Source organism: Ceratotherium simum, chromosome 22 (assembly GCF_057802395.1).
Source record: "Ceratotherium simum simum isolate JZ-2026a chromosome 22, ASM5780239v1, whole genome shotgun sequence".
NCBI lineage: Eukaryota > Metazoa > Chordata > Mammalia > Perissodactyla > Rhinocerotidae > Ceratotherium > Ceratotherium simum.
Window position 1 is genome coordinate 37,226,303 of NC_141921.1, and position 18,957 is coordinate 37,245,259.

The following is an 18,957-nucleotide window of genomic DNA, read 5'->3' on the forward strand; positions in this document are numbered from 1 at the left end:
TAGGGAGGCTCCAGGGGAGAACCTATCTCAGCCTTTTCAGCTTCCAGAGGTGGCCTATGTTCCTTGGCTCATGGCCTCTTCCTTGCATCACTCCAATCTCTTGCTTCCGTCATCACATCTCCTTCTACTGCCTTCTTGCCTCCCCCTTACAAGGACCCTTGTGATCACATTTGCCCACCTGGATAATCTAGGATAATCTTCCCAATTCAAGAGCCTTAAATTAATCACATCGGCAAAACCCCTTTTGTCATGTAAGGTAGCATGGTCACTGGTTCTGGGGGTTAGGACACAGACATCCCGGTGGAGGGACACGTCTTCCATGTCCTTCCTGGCCTCCCCACCCAGGGCCTGTCCCAGTGCTGGATGCCAGGGGCACCCACTTGCTGCCTTAAATGAAGAATCCAGAGCCACAGACCGAGGTGGGGAAAATCGTTCTGTTTGTTTTAATTAAACCGACTGAAGAAGCCAAGACACGGACAGAAAGAGACTAAGAACAGGACTGGAAATAGTTTAGAAAAGAATTGAAAACCGATGGCGGAGACGTCGGTGCCGGCTGGCGCGGGGAGCAGGCCGAGCCTTCACGTCAGCTCCAGGACCACTGTCAGGGCGAGCACCAAGGTGAGCCGGACGCCAGCATGGCCAGAAGCGGAGCCTGTGCGGGGCGGCAGGGGGCGGGGTCAGGGCCTGCCCACCCACCCATGGAGCTTTCTGTAGGGCGTGTTGGGGCGTGGAGCCTGGGAACAGCAGAGGTTCACAGGGCCCCGCAAGAGTCTGGACTTCAGCATCAAGACGCACTGAGTTCAAATCCCAGCTCTGCCACCTGTCCCGCCTCACTGTGTGTGATCCTTTCCTGAGCTAGGCCAGCTGGGCAGAGGGCAGGCTCCCTGGTGGCCATCAGGACCCTCCAGTAGGGACTAAGAATGGGGGCCTCCATTGTGAACTGTGAGATTGGCTCAGTGTGGGGAGAGAGGGCTGGGGGGCTGGGGAGCAGTGGCTGGGTCCCATGGGGTGGTGCTCAGATTGGGGGGCAGCCCAGGGAGGGCAATATAAAGGGCCCCAGCCAAGGCATCTGTCTGTGCTCCCGACTGCCCTATGGAGTGGTCCAGAGCCCCGGAACACAAGTCATTGCTGGACACATCCTCCTGGGGCCAGGACAGCTGAGCCCTCTGAGCTAAGAGAGCTGGAGTAACTATGGATAGAGGTGGTGGGGGGGGCATACTTGGTCGCTGGAAGTCCCCACCTGCTGCTTTGGGGTGCTGAGTCCCCCTTTATTGCCTCAGTGCCCACTCCTGACCACCTCTGACCCAGACTCTGCCCAACTAGAGGACAGACTCTGCCCAATAAGAGGACGTCTCCCTGCCTGAGGCCTGGCGGGGGGGGGCAAGTATGCAAATGGGCGGTTTGGAGGACCAGAGCTCCCTGGAGCCTTGAACATCAGTTGCTCTTAAGCAAGAAGCTCTGAGAGTGGAGACTCACCATTGGAGTCCTCCGTTCCTCTTGGAATATTTGGGTTTTCTGTTGGAAAGAAGAGAAGGAGAACAAGAGAGTGGATGGCATTGGGAACTCAGCAAAGGAGCTCCCCTCTATCCAGCACCTGCTAACATGGCATCACGTGCAGTCTCGGTGCAGCCACGCAGCCTCTGTGGGCTGGGTAGTGTCAGCCCATTTTACAGATGGGGAAACTGAGGGAGGGTAAGTAGTTTGCCCAAGGCTGCCCAGCTGCCACATGGTGGATTTGGGATTTGAGCCCAGAGCTCTCTGGTTTTAACTGATGAACTACAGTGCCTCCCGGCGGGGCACCCTTTCCGGGCAAATTTAAGACTCGGGCCCTGGCTGCTCCCTCCTCCCGGGGCAGCTCCAGCCAGGGCCCGCGCCTGGCGGTCCTCCCCACCCCAGTGGGGCACAGCGTACCGAACACGATGAGCCGGGTGTGCGTGTCGGTGGAGCCCAGGGGGTTCTGGGCGGTGCAGCGGTACATGGAGCCGTTGAGCTCGGCGGGAACCCGCTCCAGCACCAGCTCCTTCCCATCGAACTCCGTGCTGCCGTCCAGGAGGCGGCTCCCGACCCGCGTCCACGTGAACATGGGCTCCGGGAAGACTTCATTCTGTTGGCCAGAGCAGAGGAGAGTCGGGGCACGGGGGGAACCATTCTGTCAGAGCCGGAGGGGGCAGAGCGTGGCCTGGCCGAGGCCGGCCACACATTCTCATCTGACGGGTTGGGAGTGGCTTCCCGGAACCCGAGGAAGAGAAGGACTCTGGGGCTGGGAAGGATGTGAAGGTCCATGGGCTACGTCTGCTCCGAGTTCTAGATGGGAGAGCAAAAACACGCACCTCATGCCCTTCCTTATCAAAGCCCATTCTGCCATTACACAGATCAGGAGACTGAGGCCCGCTGGCTGTGCCGGAGGTCAAGGGAAGGCTCTCGGAGCATGCTGCCAGGGAAGCTGGCGCCCATTTGGTGTCCCTCCCACTCCCTCCACCCTCCCAGATGCTCAGAGAGAGGCTGACCTGAAATCCATGGACCAGCATCCTCACTGTGTCCCCGACCCGGGCTCTGCTGGGCGTCATCATGATTTTGGGTCCCTTGGGGGCAACTGTAGGAGGGGAAGGCCAGGTCAGAGAGGTGTGTGTATATGTGGGCGAGGGGGGCTGAAGGAGCAAAGGAGGGGGAAGGAAGTGCATGAGAAGGTTCTGGTCCAGCAGTCAGCATCCTGGGGATCAGCCGCCACTGAGATAGGAGCTCCGAGGATGCCCATTCATTCATTCATGCCTGCATTCATTCATACACATTCCCTGAGCCCCTGCCATGGGTCAGACCCTGTCTGGGACCTGGGGATTCAAAGGCGTGCAGGACAGTGTACAGGATTTGCCAGTGTATGGGATCTCTGCCCTTGTGGGGTTCCCTCTCAGTGGGCGTGAAAGAGAAGTACAGGCCAGTGGACAAGGGTCAGATCAGAGAGGCCCAGTGGACGGTGGAGTCAGGGATGCCCAGGGGAGGTTCTACCCGGGAGACGACTCAGCTGGGAACGGGGAGAAGCCTGCTCCGGCAGCCGCGACTGCTTGAAGCACCCCAGACTCCCAGCTGCACCAAACCCTCGTGAGGCGGGCTCTGCCGTGATCATCCCCATTGAACAGCCGGGGTAACTGAGGCCCAGAGAGGGGAAGTGATCTGCCAAAGGTCACACAGTGAAGAAGAGCTGGGACCAAGATTCGGGTCTCCTCACTCCTGCTCCCGTGCTCCTTCTACCAGGCGTATCTGGAGTCTAGAGACTCCAGAAAGACCCCCTAGATTAGAGATGGCGGGGTAGACAAGGTATGGGGGACCATCTCGTTCCTTGGGTCTTTATCCTCCCTGCCGCTTTTCCTCGCGTCCTGGCACCACTTCTTTCAAGCCCCTTCACATCTCTGAGCTTGGGAGAGACGACACCCCAGGGCGTGGACAAGAGACTATCAGCTACGGACGAGCCACCAGGGTCACTGAGTCCCTCCCCTCTGGTTCAGATTGGGAAGCCGAGGCCCATGGATCACAGAGGGGCTTATCCAGGGTCACCCACGGAGCCAATTTCCCATGTTCCCTGACTTCCAGTCCAGGGATCTTTTCCCCAGAATCATTCATTCATTCCCTCACTCATTCATTCAACAAGTGATTATTGAGCCAACCACCTGACATTTATCGGGTGCTAGCAGGCTTTGGGGCCAGGCTGGGGATGCCGTGGTGAACAAGACCGTGTGCCTTCCAACGCAGAGCTTACACTTCAGTCCAGGGCATTCGATACGCAAACAAGCGCACAGACCAGAAGCTGTCAGGGAGGACAGCCTCATGCAGAGAATCGACCAAGGGGCAGTGGTGGTCATTGCGTCTCTTCTAGGGAGGTGACACTGAGACGTGAAGCTCACGAGGAGGGTTCCAGGTGGAGGGAACAGCCAGGGCAGGGCGCTGAGGTCAGGGAGTTGATGGGGGTGGGGCTGGGGGCAGATGCTGGAGAGCCTCCCCGGCCCGAGGAAGGCCTTAGGGTTTTGATGGGAGGGCCACGCTCTGTGCCTTCTCCGTGAACATTCCACGGGGTGGCAGCAGGAGAAAAGCTTTGTCCCCAGGCCTGGGGCTGGCCTCAGACCTCCCCCATCTGCCTTTGCCTGCTCCCCGAGCCTCTCCTTCCCCCTCAGAGCTCTCGGAGCAGAAATCAGAGCAGCCGGCAGACGTGGGTGGTCTCCCAGGCACTGCCAATTTCATCCTCTGAGATGGAAACCAAAGCACTATTAATTAAACCATGAGCAAGTCATCTGAAGTGCCACGTGGGGCTGGGAGAAGCTTCAGTGGGGAGGGGCGGGAACGGCATGGAGGGCAAGGGCGGCCTCTGTGGCTGCATCCACCTGCTGGAGAAGGGGGAGCTGCCCCAGGAGACCCAGAGCAAGGTCTGGTCTAGTCCTTGTGCCCCGGACGAGTCACTTCACCTGGCTTTGCCCCAGTGCACAGTGGGAACAGTGATAGCAACCCTCGCCCCCCCACCACACTGGGTTGCTAGGAACATGGGAGATGGTTGGTTTGGGGGCTTACACGTGTCCGGTGTGTGCTGAGCCGAGCACGACGTTAAGCGCCTTATGCGTGATCTCATTTAACCTTCCAACCTTATGTATGTATAAGGAAACGAAGGCTTAGAGGGGACCAGGCAACTTTCTCGCCTTCTTTATGAACTCTCAAGGGCTGTGTAGGCCACCTTGCAGGTGGGAAGCCCTGCATGGGCCAGTGTGGTCCTGGGTTATTTAGGTCCCGCTGGGATGGCACTGTCCCACCGCAGCCAGCAGAGGACGCGGCAGGGCATCGCTGTCCCGGAGAAGCTGGAGGACCCGGCAGGCACCTTCCCCTTCCAAGTCAGATTCCTCACTGCCCTGTTTTCTAAAGGCCTTACCTACCACCTTCAGGCCTGAGCCTGAGCCTCCTGGCCCCGAGGGGAGAGGGACTCGGCATTTATCAGGTGCCACCATGTGCTAGACCCTGTTTTAGGACTGTCACACCCATGCTGGTGCTTACAGGCAGGTTACCACAAAACCCATTTTGCAGGCCACAAAACTGGCTCTCAGGAGGGCAGTGGCTGGCCCAAGGTCACACAGCAAGGAGGTGGCAGGGGCAGGACTGGATGGCACGTAGGTCCTCAGAGGGAAGCTCGGAGCCCAGGGATGAAGGAGAGGGGGAGCTGGACGCCTTCTCACACCTGGGCAGCCAGACCCCTGCTCCTGCCGCCCGAGCAGCCCGTTCCTGAGGCTCCCGCATGGAGCTGACCCTGAGGGGCAGAGGCTGGGCAGGCGGGGGGTCTGCTCTGCTCTCACTTCTCCAAGCTCGGTCCTGGCAGCTGCCTTTGCAGCAGATGGCCCCCTCTGACTCCCGCCCTCACTGCTGCATCAAGACGTTGCTTCCGGAAGCCAGGCCAGCTGCCATCCCCCTGGAGCTTCCACCACCACCCTGAGGCCATTAGCAGCTCCTGGCAGGCAAATCTTGGCCCCCTTGCCTGCTCCTGGAACAGACGATGGAGGGAACCCGAAAGGAATGTTCTCAGTCCCTGGGCTTTCACGTCTCTCAACCGCTGGACGTACAGAAAGAGTGGGAGTTCAGAGACCGGGATGGAGGCTCAGCCTTCTACGCTCTGGTTACAGGACTTGGATGAGTCAATTCAGTTTGTTGGGCCTCAGTTTTTTCACCTGTAAATGGGGAGAATAAGCTACTACCCTATTTGAGGAGTTGCTCTGAAAATGACAATGGGGGAGAAATATGAGACGGTAATGTGAAATATAAAGTGGTGTGCATCTGCTCAGGAGAATGCAAAAGATGCTGATTATATAAACTGCCCTCTCTACCTCTCCTGAGCATTTGACTACAAGGACAGCCTTGTGAAATCTCATGGAAAAGCCCTGCTAGGCTCCCCCCAGGAATGCTGGGTGTTCACTAAGACAACCACTCGCCCATGCATACACTCATCCATCCATCCATCCATCCAGCCATCCATCCATCCATTCATCCATGCATTCATTCTATCCATTCATCCATCGTTCCATCGTTTCACTCATCCATCCATCCATCCATCCATCCATCCATCCATCCATCCATTCATCCATCCATCCATGCATTCATTCTATCCATTCATCCATCGTTCCATCGTTTCACTCATCCATCCATCCATCCATCCATTCATCCATCCAAGCATTCATCCTATCCATTCATCCATCATTCCCTATCACTCATCCATCCATCCATCCATCCATCCATCCATGCATCCATGCATCCATCCATCCATCCATGCATTCATTCTACCCATTCATCCATCATTCCATATCACTCATCCATCCACCCATCCATCCATCCAAGCATTCATTCTATCCATTCATCCACCACTCCATCATACCATTCACCCATCCATTCATTCATCTGCTCTACCCATCTAGTTCTTTATTGTACACTAATCTGTGTTGGTCACCATGCAGGACAATGTTGGGGATACAATGACGAATAACAATAGTAGCTGATATTTACTGAGTCCTTACTCTGTCTGTCACTGTGCTAAGAATTCTGTCTGCACTGCCTTATTTAATCTTCATAACAACCCAGAAAATTATTAAGTGTCTATTAAGCAATATGTTAGGGATTGTTCTGAGCTCCATACCTTGTGAACGAGGCAGGTAAAGACCCTGCCCACACGCAACCTAAATTCTGGTGGGGGATTCAGGCAATAAGGAAATATGTTATAGACTTGCAGGTGGAGATAAATGCGATGCCAGAAAGCAAAGCAAGGTAAGGAGCTGAGGAGGCTGTTTGAGAGAGGATGGTCCAGGAAAGACCCTGTGAATAGAAGATTTGAGCAGAGACCTAAATGAAGAGGGATTGAGAATAGCTGGGGTAAGACTATTCTAGGCAGAAGAGAAAGCCAATGCAAAGTCACAGAGGTGAGCTGAGCAGGGCATATTCAAGGAAGAGTAAGGAGGACCCTGTGGCTGGAACAGATCGTGCTGAGGAGAGAGACTGACGAGCCCCACTGGGATCTGGTTTTAAATGTGATGGCTGTCTAGTGAATTGTTTTGTTTTGTTTTTACGCTTCATGTATTTTTAAATTGTGATAAAATTCACGTATAAGGAAATGCACTGTTCTTAAGAATGTAATTTGATGAATCTTAATAAATGTGAAGACAAGTGTATCCACTATCTCAAACTCTAGAATATTCCCATCCTTCCAGAAGGTTCCCTTATGCCTCATTCCAGTCAATCCCCACTCTCCATAGGTAAACACTCTTCTGATTTCTATCACCAGAGATTAGTCTTATGTTCTAGAAGTTCATATAAACGCAATCGTTCTTTGTTGTCTGGCTGCTTTCACTCAGCGTCATGTTTTTGAGTTCCATCCATGCTGCTGTGTGTCTCAGGGGTTCATTCGTTCGCCTTGATGAGAAGTAGTTCGTTGTATGAATACACCACAAATTTGTTCATCCATTTTCCTAATTATGGACACTTGGGTTACTTATAGTTTTTGTTATTGTTGTTATGAACAAAGCTGCTCCCAATGTTCATGTCCAAATCTTTGTGGACATATATTTTCATTTCTCTTGGGTAAATTCTTAGGAGTGACATTACTGGGTCATAGAGCAGGGGTGTTTTTATCTTTGTAAGAAACTGCTAGTTCTCCAGAGGAGTGGCATTGTTTTATACTCCCACCAGCAGTGCATGAGGCTGCTAATGGTTCTTTATCCTTGTCAGCATTTGGTATTATCGGTCTTTTCAATTTTAGCCATTCTAGTGGTTGAGAAATGATATCTCACTGAGGGTTTAGTCTTCATTATACACCTTTTCATATGTTTATTGGCCATTTGCATATCTTCTTTCTTTAAAAAAATGGAGTTATCTTGCCATTATCTGTAGTAGTTTTTTGTATTAAAAAAACTATATATTCTGCATACAAATCCTTTGTCACACATCAGTATTGAGAGTATTTTCTCTCAGTCTGTAGTTTGCCTTTTCGTTTTCTTAAAGGTGCTTCTTATGAGCAGAAGATTTGAATTTTTATGAAGCCCAATTTACCAATTTTCAATTATTCACTTGGTGCTTTTGTGACGTCTTTAAGAAATCCTCGCCTACCACAATGTCACAAAGATATATTCCTATGTTTTGTTCTAGAAGCTTTATGATGCTGGGTTTTACATTTAGGTCTATGATTCATCTCAAATTAATTCTTGTGTGTGTGCGAGGTAGGGATCCCAGTTCATTTTTCTCTTAAGCTTATCCAGGTGTTCCGGGGCCATTTGTTAAAAAGACTTCTCTTTCCCCATTGAACAGCCTGGGGGCCTTTGTCAAAAGTCAATCGACTCTCTCTGTGTGGGTCTATTTGTGGACTCTACTCTGTTCTACAAATCTATTTGTCTACCATCGGAGGTTTGGGGTGGGTGCGTGTGTGTGTCGTGATCTCATTTATACATTAAACAGATCAATCAGGGTGGAGAATAGACGGGGGCACAGTGGAGGCAGAGACACCAGTTTAGGCGCTACCTGATAATCCGAGTGTGCACTGACGGTGTTCTGATGGGGTGGTCGGAGAGGGAACCACGGGAAGTGGCAGGTGTCAGACATATTCTGAGGTTGAGCTGCCAGGGCTGGAGGACGGCTTGGATGTGGGGTTTGAGGAAAGAGTGAGAAAAGTGGGTGACTCCAAGGGGCCTGGCTTGATCAACGGCACGAATGTAGTTGCCATCTACAGAGATGGGTTCTAGGACCCCCCGGCATCTGTCTTTTTGTGGGGGGCATCTGAGCAGGGGAGGGCGCCCCCGGGAGAGGGAACAGCAGGGGCAGAGGGGACATGCCCCGACCCTCGTTGTCCTGACCTTCAAAATCCTGATCAGATGATTGAATTCTGTGCCCCGAGGTCACCTCGCCCATCCCACGCTCTATCCCCACCGCAGGAGTGCAGGGTGCCCTCCGCTCACACCACTCTCCACTGGCGACACCCACTGGCTCAACGCGTCCTCATCCCAGCCCCGCCAGGTGGTAATAACATGGGCTCTGGGGTCAGACCTGGCTAGAGTGACCTAAGGAGAGTTACTCTAAGCCTGGGTCCCCTCATTTATAAAATGGGAATAACAATAGCTTCTCTCAGCTGCCTCATACGGTCACTGCATAGTTTCAAGGAGATCTTGGAGGAAATCATCTTGCACAGAACCTGGCTCCCAGCACCTGCTCCAAAGGTTTATTCTCCCCATTCAACACGTCAGAACATGAGGCCCAGAGACCTAAGAGGCCTGAGATCTCACCGGCTGACAGCAGCCGAGGCAGGATGGGAAGCCAGCCCATGGATCTCCTTACTTACTCACCCAATCTGGCCCCTTCGCCTTGGTGGCCCTGCCGTGTACCCCACTGCCCCCTTACTCGGTTGCACACACACATCCGTGCAGGCCCACTCCCCGTGAGTGGGCTTTTTCCTGGCTCTGATGATGGGGGTTGGGGTGCACGCAGAGGTGGCTCTGATCAAGGGAGCTGTCTGGGATCAAGGACAGGGCAGGCGAGTGCTTTCATGTGGCTTGGGGTGGGGAGCGGGAAGGGGGGGACGGGCCAGCAGCAGCACCTCTCCATCACTGGAGGCTGTGAGCCGCAAGCTCACCTTCCCGATGCTCTGGAGTCCTTGTCAGCTCTCGTCTTTCTCCTTCTTGGTGGGAGTGGCCAAGGAGCCATCCCATGGGAAGCCTCTCTTGGGCAAGACAGGTAGGGAGTGGGGTTCATGGGCGAAGCAGCATGATGAAGGGTTGAGGCTGCTCTGCCCCCTAGCCTGGGAGCAGGTTGTATCTTGAGGACGGGAAGGTTCAAATGCAAGAAGGAGCACGGGGAGGATGGAGGGTCCAGAGAGAGGGGGGTGCAGGCTGGTGAGGTGGGAGGGCTGAGAGAGGGTCTGGGCGGGCTCTGTGGTTGAGAAGGTCCCAGCACCAAGCACAGGGCCTGGCTTTAGCGGGTGCTCATGAACTCTCTATGGAATGACAAGCACATGGTACTCGGGGGGCGGGTGTCGTGAGGAGGGACAGTGAGAGGCTAAGAGCAAGACTCCGGGGCCCTACTGCCTGCCTTTGAATCCTCTCCCACTTAGCTTAACCTCCCTGGGCCTCAGTTGCCTCATCTGTGATGTGGGATAATATTAGTCCCTACCTCATTGAGTTATCATGAGGATTGCCAATTGGGTAATGGGCCATCAACGGGTTAATATAAGAAAAGCAACAGTCCATGGTATATAGTAGGTGTGTGGTAAATGTTAGCCCTTATTATTATTTTCTTTGTCAGCAGGTGGCCTGTGGGAATCCAAGGGCCATTCTAATGGGTCTTCAGGGAACTAACCCCCTAGCCAGCCAAGGATGATTGGTCCCAGGGCTGGTGAGTTCAGTGGTTGGCACTGTGGAAATTGGAGAAGGCACCAACAGACCTGGCTTGAAATCCCAGCTCTGCTGCTTATAAGTTGGTGACTCAGAGAAAGGGACTCCACCAACCTAAGCCTCAGTTTTGCTCATCTGTAAAATGGGACAGCATGGTAAACTTCTACTTGTAAGGAACAAATGAGATGATCCCTGCAAATATTCCTGGCACTTAGTAGGTGCTATATGTACATGAAATCATCTCCCTTGGTATTTGGGGTAGAGAAGGTGCTGGAATTTCTGGTGGACCAATTGAAAACAGAGAATCCCTTTGGAACCCCTAACACAGGCTGTGGTCCCAGCCCTTGTCAGTCATTGCTCTCTGTCCTCCGTCATGAGGGGCCTGGGTTACGGGCTGTGGATCGCTGCATGCAGCCCTCGCCACTGCAGGAGACTCAGAGGACGAGCCCAGGCATCTTGGGCTCCAGAACGAGCTTCCGGGTACTGCAGATCAAGGCCCCAAGAGTTGTGGGCAGAGAGGGTCAGTACAGGGTCCGTGTGTCCATCTCCCTGCCCTAGCCCCCCAGTCAATAGAGAAATGGCTCAAGGGGTCTCTTATATTTCTGGTAGAGAAGATTCCACATGTCTCCTCTCCCTGCCTTGACTCACCTGGGGGGAGATGTATCAGGGGAGATGTATAAGAGATGTACTAGCGAACTGCTGTGGGGATGCCTGAGTTGGTGCTCTGTGGCAAGAGGAAGGGGGTCGCACATGGGGACTGGGTTCTCAGGCTGAGCTGGCCCTGGGCGTCCAGTTTCCAGGTTGTGCCCACCTCCCACATCCCCACAGATGACACGGCTTTCATGTACTTAAAAGTGCAAGTCAGAGTGATATCTTCCCACGTCCCAGGTTCCTGACCTCAACCTGGCAGAGCTGCCTATGCACTTCCCGACCCTGACCCAGCAAGCCCCCGGCCTGCCGTGTCCATGACCCTTACCTGGCAACTGCCCCTGAGCTCGTGGGTCTCCTATGCGATCCAGAAAACCTCCTTGTCACTTCCTATGTTCCCCAATGTGACCGAGAAACCCCGCCTGACCTTCTGTGACCTGACTCAGCAACGCTTCTGGAAAGGTCCAAACTCTTATGTGCTCTCCACTAGCCCAGCAAACCTCCCCATGACTCCCGTGTTGCATTTCCAACCTTAAAAATCTCCTGTTTCTACAACGATCCAGAGAGCTTCTCTGACTTTCCATATTCTTGATCGACTGACCAAATTCCCCTCTCTCTTGTATTCCTGACCCTTTCCAGCAAACGCCCCTTGACCCCCGTAACCTCCCACGTTCTCCAGTCCAGCTCAGTAAACCTCCTGTGACCCCTGACTCTGACCTCCATGCCTGACTCCCATTTGCTCCCTCTCCATGGCGGCCAGCAGCCCAGGGACCCTATTCCCCAAGGCCCACCACCGGCTCTGCAGGGGGCCTGCAGAGTGGCACCCACCAAGCCTTACCCAGCGTGACCTCTGCCTGCATGGGCATCGACAGCGCTGGGTGCTTGACCTCACAGCTGAAGAGGGCCTCATTGTCGATTTGCGGGTTGAGCATCCAGGTGAGCAGGGCGCGCACCTCCACGGTGCCGTCGCTGCCCGGGGTGTGGCTGTGGCGCAGGAAGTAGATGGGCTCGGTGCTGTGGACCCAGCGGGGGAACTCGCGGCTCACCACCGTCTCGGGGATGTTCTCGGTGGTCGGCTGGAGGAGGATGCTGGGATCTGGGGTCAGGCTGTGGTAGGGACGCTCCGTGTAGGGACGCCCGCCCCGGTTCTCGGCGTCCAGCAGGGACAGTGACCTCTGCATCTTCGTGTCATCCAGGTCACGGTGCAGGAGGCTGCGGAAGGGCCTGCTGTCCTGGAGGGGGCCAGAGCTTGCAGCCAATGGCTCTGACAAGGGCACTGTGTCGATAGGTTCCCCATCGCGTTTGAAATAAACCTGAAATTGCAAGGAGGGTGTGGGAAAAGATTGTGTGCCAATGACGTGGACGTCCCAATGGGCTCTCAGAGGAACTGGCCACCAAAGGCAGCTCCTTCTGGAGCCTTCTCCTCCTAGTGGCCTTCCAGATGGACCTCCTTCTGTTCCTTTCCCTCCAGCTCCCCCAGCACTCTGAGTCAGCTCCGTTCAACGGGGACACGCAGCCCCTGGTGGCAGAGGCTGAGCCCATCTCCATCCCTTACCAGCTGGTGAGACTTTTTGAGCCTCAGTTTCCTTCCTGGTAAAGGGGAATAAGATCACCTACTTCGTGGGGCTCTTAGATGCTTAAAGGAAATGATGGGCAGAGACAGGGGCCCTGGACACAGCCATGGCAGCCACCTGGGCTCCACGGGGGTGGTCCGTGCCCACCTGGAGAGAGCAAGTGGATGAGAGAGAAGGTGGATGTGCCCGGAGATGAAATGAGATGTGGGGAGAAGCACGAAGGGGAAAGGATCTCTGTGTGTGAGCATTTTGGAGGTTTGGGAGATGGAAGGCAGAGAACAGGTGCGTGTGTGGGAGGGAGCTAGGTGTGGGGATGAGGCGAAAGCAAACATCTCACTTTTTCTGCTAATGGGGAATTCAGGTTTGGAGAGGCGGCATTTAATTTAATTTGCTGTCTTTTTATTTTAGTACTTGCGGCCAGAGGCCTGTGGGAATTGGGTGCATTTTTAATAAATCAGATAAATAAATCAATGGGAGACAAGGAGAGAGGAGGGCAGGAAGCAGCTCTCAGGGAAGCTGGTGCAAGTGGGGGGAGGGAGAAGGGGGATGGGGGAGAGGCAGGAGGAGGGGGGCTGCAGGCAAGGGAGGTGGGAGAGGTGGGGGCCGGTAAATGAAATGTGGGACGGGAGAATCTGTCAGAGTTTATAGCTCCCACGAAGAATCTCTTATGCACATAATAGCCTGCTTTGGGATTTTTCTTTCTTTCTTTTTTTTTTGAAAAGTGCTTCAAGAGCAGGTTTGTAATTTATATCAAAGAATCCTTTCAAGTTCTGACGTCCCAGGCAAACGTAAGATGCCTGGAATGCGGGGAGATGAGAATCTTTTATATATATATGTCTTTTGCATATATGCATGCCATATTTTATTGCTGTGTCTTAAATGGCAGGAGCAGGCAGGCTGGGGGAGGGGGATCCACTGCCCCAAGGCTGTGAGGAGCCTTTCTTTTTGCGCTCCGGAAAAGGAGTTTCTCTTTGGAGAAAAAGCCCAGCTTGTCTGATTTTAGGGAGGCCAGACCTCTCTCCAAAGGGGAAAAGGGGCGTCGACATCCTGCTCTCAGCAATTGCTGGCTTTGAAGCTGCTTTGTATCTGTCTCTGTGGCCTACAAGGGGTGGTGGAGGGAGATGGGCCTCACCAAAGGCTTCTCTCTGCACCTCTGCCTGCTGCCCCACCCGTGCCCGTGTGCCCCGCCTGCTGCCCTGTCTTGGGTCTCTCCACACCTGTCTACTGCCCTGTCCTGGGCAGCTGGGTCTATCTGGGCCTAGTTTGAGGTGAGGCTGGCCTGGGTCCCAAGGTCCCCCCACTGGACCATGCCTGTGAGACAGCCAGGGTTTGGGATGAGGAGAGCCCTTGCCTCCCTGCCTTGAACTCCACCCCCACCTGCCCATGGCTGCAGCTCCACCCCTCACTAATCCTAGTGACGTACGAGACTCACAGGGTCAAGACCCAAAGTGTCATACAATGTCAAAACCGGAAGGGACCTTGGGAGTGTGTAGCCCATAGGTTCTCAATGTGGGTTCTGGGAACCCTAGGGGTTCCACAGAGTGCTTCAGGATCAATAAGGTTAACTTGCCCTCCCTTCCCTTTTAGGTGTTTTGTACATGGGGCTTCCACGTACTTCCTTCAGACCAAATGGGTCCTTGCTGCTTCCACAAAAGCTGAGAAACTTGAACAGTGTCCACCCCTAAAGCCCCTTACAGAAACTGAGACGCAGAGGAAGACCTTCCTGCTCAGGGTCATTCAGGGCGTGGGGCAGGGCCAGGGCGAGAGGCCAGCTCTCCAGACGCTCGGGTTAGTGCTCACACATCCCACACCCGCCCCTTGAATGGCCATGACAGTAACTCAGGGGCTGCACTGGCAGAGCTCTGAGCGGTTGGGCTGGGTCTGATAAGCAGTCGGCCAGAACAGGGGTTCAGCTCCGTCAGGAACCTGTGGGTGCCTCTGGACACCCCCTTCCCCTCTCTGGGCTCATGCGTCTCCACCCTGCTCAGTAACGGGGGTCGGGGTGTGCTTGATGCTGGCTCCCCTAAACACTCCCACTGCACAGTTCTAGGATCCCAGGGTCCAGGAAAAGTGGGGTTCTCAGCGCTGGGAGACCAGGAGCAAGGGAGACACACGGACGCCTGGGCAGGTCAGATGAGTGCGCAGGGTCAGACCGAGGCAGGGGGAACTCACACGCCCTCTCTCCTTCATTCTGCGGAGTGGGCCTCGCGGTGACTCCTGCAGCTGGATGAGCCACGAAGGAGGGTGGTCCAGCAGGGACGGAGGGGGACTGGGCGCTCCAGGGCTACTCACCATGGGCGCTGGTTTCCCTCCAGACACAATGCAGACCAGCGTGAAGTTCTGGGCTTGGTAGCGGCTGAAGGGGGCTGGCGTGTCAGCGGCCACCACTTCGATGGAGCTGGGAGGAGCTACCCAAAAGAGAAGACAAAAGCTTAACTGGAAGATTCCGGAAGATTCACTGAATACCTAAGATGGGCTGGTCCCACAGTGGTGCTGTGGGGACAAATGCTGCACGGCTCCAGGGGGTGCCACTGGCATCAGGTACAGTGACAATGACGTCCCTGCTGGGCATACAGACAAGGGCCCTGCCTCACTGGGCTTACAGCTGATGGGGAAGACGAGCATAAATCAAAAGATCCCACAGTTAAACGTGCAAAGTGCATCAGATACGGGGAAGTATAACGAGTGTAAAGGGGCCCCTGCCCAAGTCTGAGGAGGTGACACTGTGCTGTGACCAGAGGAAGCACCAGTAGGCAGAGGAAAAGCGTGGCAGGTAGAGGGAACAGCATGTGCAAAGGCCCAGTGGCAGGTCAGCTCAGAGCAGGGGGGATGGGAGGCAGGTCCTTGTAGTGGGAGTACAAGGATCCTGGGGGAATGTGGTGCCCAGTGGGGCTGGGGAGATGCCCAGGGCACAGAACAGGGTGGCTGACAGTGGGTTACCACTCACAGTGGTGTGCAGGGGCCGGTTCCTACCAGCTCAGGAGAGCCGATTATGACACTATCAGGAATTTTGTGAACCCGTTGTTAAACTGCTGCTCTCTTGAAACCAGCCACCATGGGTGTCTTTATACCACAGAAATCAGCCACCAAGACAGACCGGGGCTTCTTTGTTTGTTTGTTTCCTTCCGCTGCCCTGGCCCCCAGAGCCAGCACACCACTGGTTGTGAGCTTTTCTTCTTTGTCCTGAGAGCAGTGGGGAGCCACTGAAGGTTTTAAGCAAGAGCAGTGACATGATCCGAATTGCATTTTGAAGAGACTGGAAATACAGAGCGTGATTTGGGCTAGAGAGACGGGTAGCTTAGACTATGGTGAGGGCAGTGGAGAGAGAAGTAGATGACCTTGAGAGAGATTTAGAGCCAGGAGTCTGCCCTCTTCCCTTTTTTTCCGGAAGTTGGTCCCGCCTCCCACCAGCTCGCCTCTCTGTTCTCCTCACTGGCTGCCAGTGGCCCCTTTGCTACAGCCGGTGTCCCCCGGCCCTGTGGGGTAGTAGAAAGGGCAGACGTGGAGCCATCGGGATCCTGGGTCCAAATCCCAGCTAGGACACCACCTCCATGTCCTTGGGCAAGTCACCAAAACTGGGAGCCTCCGTTCCCCGATTTGTTAGATGGGATGATACTCGGCAGGCATACTTGAAGGATGAACCAGCTAATAGACATGAAATGGCTTAGCCCATGGAAGGAGTTTGCTATTCTTACTTGTACTGTTTTTTCCCCAACCCCTTGTAATCAGCAGGACAGGAGGCAGAATCTTAGACCTGCACCTGGGAACGGCTGTCGGCTCTGGCTCATCTGGCCTTGGGTCAAGTGTAGTGGGGGAAGCAGAGAAAATGAAGAGGTGTGGGCCTTTCCTTCCTGCACAGGGTTTTCACTCCGGTTAAGATTAATTAAATTCGATAAACATTTCCCGACACCTACTAGGTGTCGGGCATGGTGCCAGGTGCTCGCCGTGGGCGCCTGGTGATGAAGCAGATACGGCGCTGAGAAGCTCGCAGTCTGGCGGGGGCGACAGACGCCTGGCGACTCTATTTCAAGGTCTAGTGACAGGAAGGCAGGTATGAGCCATTCATTCATTCAGGCAGCCGCCACGTGCCAGCGGCAAGGGAGGCGGAACGAACAGGAAACAACAGGAGAACAATAGATGGAGAATTGTAATTAAGCGTAAGATGGTATGAAGCAGATGGTAAGTCGGGTAGAAATTCCGAGAGGGGAAAACACACCAGAACACTTCAATTACCCAGAAGTCGCAGACTCTGCAATCTCTCTTTTCTAGGACGCGACTGAAAACCTGGATCCCACAGCAAGAACGAGAAATGGCTAACACTTAGGAGCCAGGAGCTGTCCTTAATGTGGGTTAATTCATTTAATCCTCACCATTAGTCTATGAGGTGGGTTTATTTACTCCCATTTTACCGATGGGGAAACTTAAGAAGGGGTGAAGCGACTTGCCCGGGTTCACAGAGTCAGGATTTGAACCCAAACGCCCCGACTCCAGAGCCCAAACTCCGACGTGAAGCTGTGCCCCCTCGATCTTTGGCAAGAAGCAAGGGGCTCATATCTGTTGGTACCTTTAGCCCTAACTACACATTTTAGCCACCGGAGCACACATTTACCTGGCACATCTCAACTTCCACGGACACCTTGTAACCCAGATCCCTCGGGATGTGCTCCTGGGGGTGGCCCTACTTCACTGGGTTGTCCCGATGATTAAGGGACCACGCCAATTAGAGCATAATTGGCGTGGCTCACGGTGGCATATATGCAGGTATAATCATACCCTCTAAAGACCCTAGAGGCTCAGAACTCTGCAGGGGGCACCTTTAAAATCACTCATTCGTTCTTTCTTATTTTCATCGGGCAAACAGGAATTAGACACCTAGAATCTTCCTGATAGAATCACTTTGAGGACTAGATGAGATGATGCTTACAAGATGCCTGGCACATGGTAAGCCTGCAATGCCATTTAGCAATATTTTTTTCCTTCTTTTTTTCTTCTTTTTTTGGTGAGGAAGATTGGCTCTGAGCTAACATCTGTGCCCATCTTCCTCTATTTTGTATATGGCACGCCACCACAGCATGGCTTGATGAGTGGTGTGTAGGTCTGCACCCGGGATCCAAACCTGTATACCCCGGGCCACCGAAGCAGAGTGGAGCGAACTTATCTACTACACCACCTGGCCGGCCCCAGCATTTTTAATTAATATTATTTGCATCACTATTATAAGGGAGGCAGTATAGGACAATGCATAAGAGTGCAGACTCTAAATCAGACTACCCGGGGTTCAAAGACCGGCTGTACCACTTTCCTGCTGTGTGACCTTGGGCAAGTTATTTAACCTCTCTGAACCTCAGTTTCCTTATCTGCCAAACCGAATTACAGGTACCTGGGAGGAAGCAATGAAGCAGTGCCTGAAAGTGTTTTGAAAGTGCACCCGGCACGTCAGCTGCGTCATTAGTAGTATTACTCACTAACATTCTTTCTTTGAAGCTCCTTGCTACTGGCCGGGAGAATAAAACGTGGTCTCTGCCTTTGGGCATTCAGTTTAATGAGGGCACCAGAAAATGCCCTGGACTGGCATGTCCAGTACAGTAACCACTCACCCCCCGTGGCTAGTGAGCACTGGAAATGTGGCTTTTTCGAGTTCATAAGGGCTGTAAATGTAAAAGACACACTGAATATTGAAGACAATTTTTAAAAAGAATGTTAAATACATCATTAATATTTTTATATTGGTTACATATTGAAATACTATTTGGGATATATAATGGATTTAATAAACATAGTATTAAAATTAGTCACCGATTTAAAGACTTCTCTTAACGTGGTCATTGGAAAACTTACAATTAAATATGTGGCTTGCGTTATATTTCTATTGGAGAGCGCTGGTCTGGACCTTCCATTTTACGGGTAAGCAAACTGAGGTCAGAGAGAGGGAGAGATTTGCCTGTGGTGACACTATAGATCAATGGCAGAGCCTGGACTGGAACCCGAGCCTTCCACATCCTGGCCAGGGTTCTTTGCACAGTGTGGGTACCTCCTCAACACACTTACACACACACACACACACACACACACACACATCTGCACACGCACACGTCCTCATTCTGGAGATCTGCACCCAGGTCACCAACACTCCCACATGGACCCTGATTGGGAGCTGTGTTCTGTCCCTCGTTATATTTCTGAGCAGGTGTTCACAATATGTACAGTTAATCAAGCTCGTAAGACAATAACGGATTCCAGTTGTGTGGACGATGACACAGCAGAGCTGCTAATATCGGTGTGGACAGCCTGGGCTTCCCGCACTCTCCCCATCAGCACATTCCGCAGTCTCTGCGTCCCAGGCAAATGTC

General features: G+C 53.5%; 1 protein-coding gene across 1 annotated transcript in view; it reads right to left on the reverse strand.

Annotated features, from left to right (window-relative positions):
- Nucleotides 1-442: 442 nt before the first annotated feature.
- IGSF21 (immunoglobin superfamily member 21) overlaps nucleotides 443-18,957 on the reverse strand; it is a 245,715-nt gene continuing 227,200 nt past the window's right edge. Inside the window, exons 5-10 of the mRNA XM_087445817.1 lie at nucleotides 14,900-15,015; nucleotides 11,872-12,346; nucleotides 2,508-2,593; nucleotides 1,912-2,104; nucleotides 1,477-1,515; nucleotides 443-652 (exon numbers count right to left, since the gene is read on the reverse strand). Coding sequence (XP_087301943.1) covers nucleotides 579-652; nucleotides 1,477-1,515; nucleotides 1,912-2,104; nucleotides 2,508-2,593; nucleotides 11,872-12,346; nucleotides 14,900-15,015 — 983 coding nt within the window. The 3' untranslated portion in view covers nucleotides 443-578. The remainder of the gene's footprint in view (nucleotides 653-1,476; nucleotides 1,516-1,911; nucleotides 2,105-2,507; nucleotides 2,594-11,871; nucleotides 12,347-14,899; nucleotides 15,016-18,957) is intronic.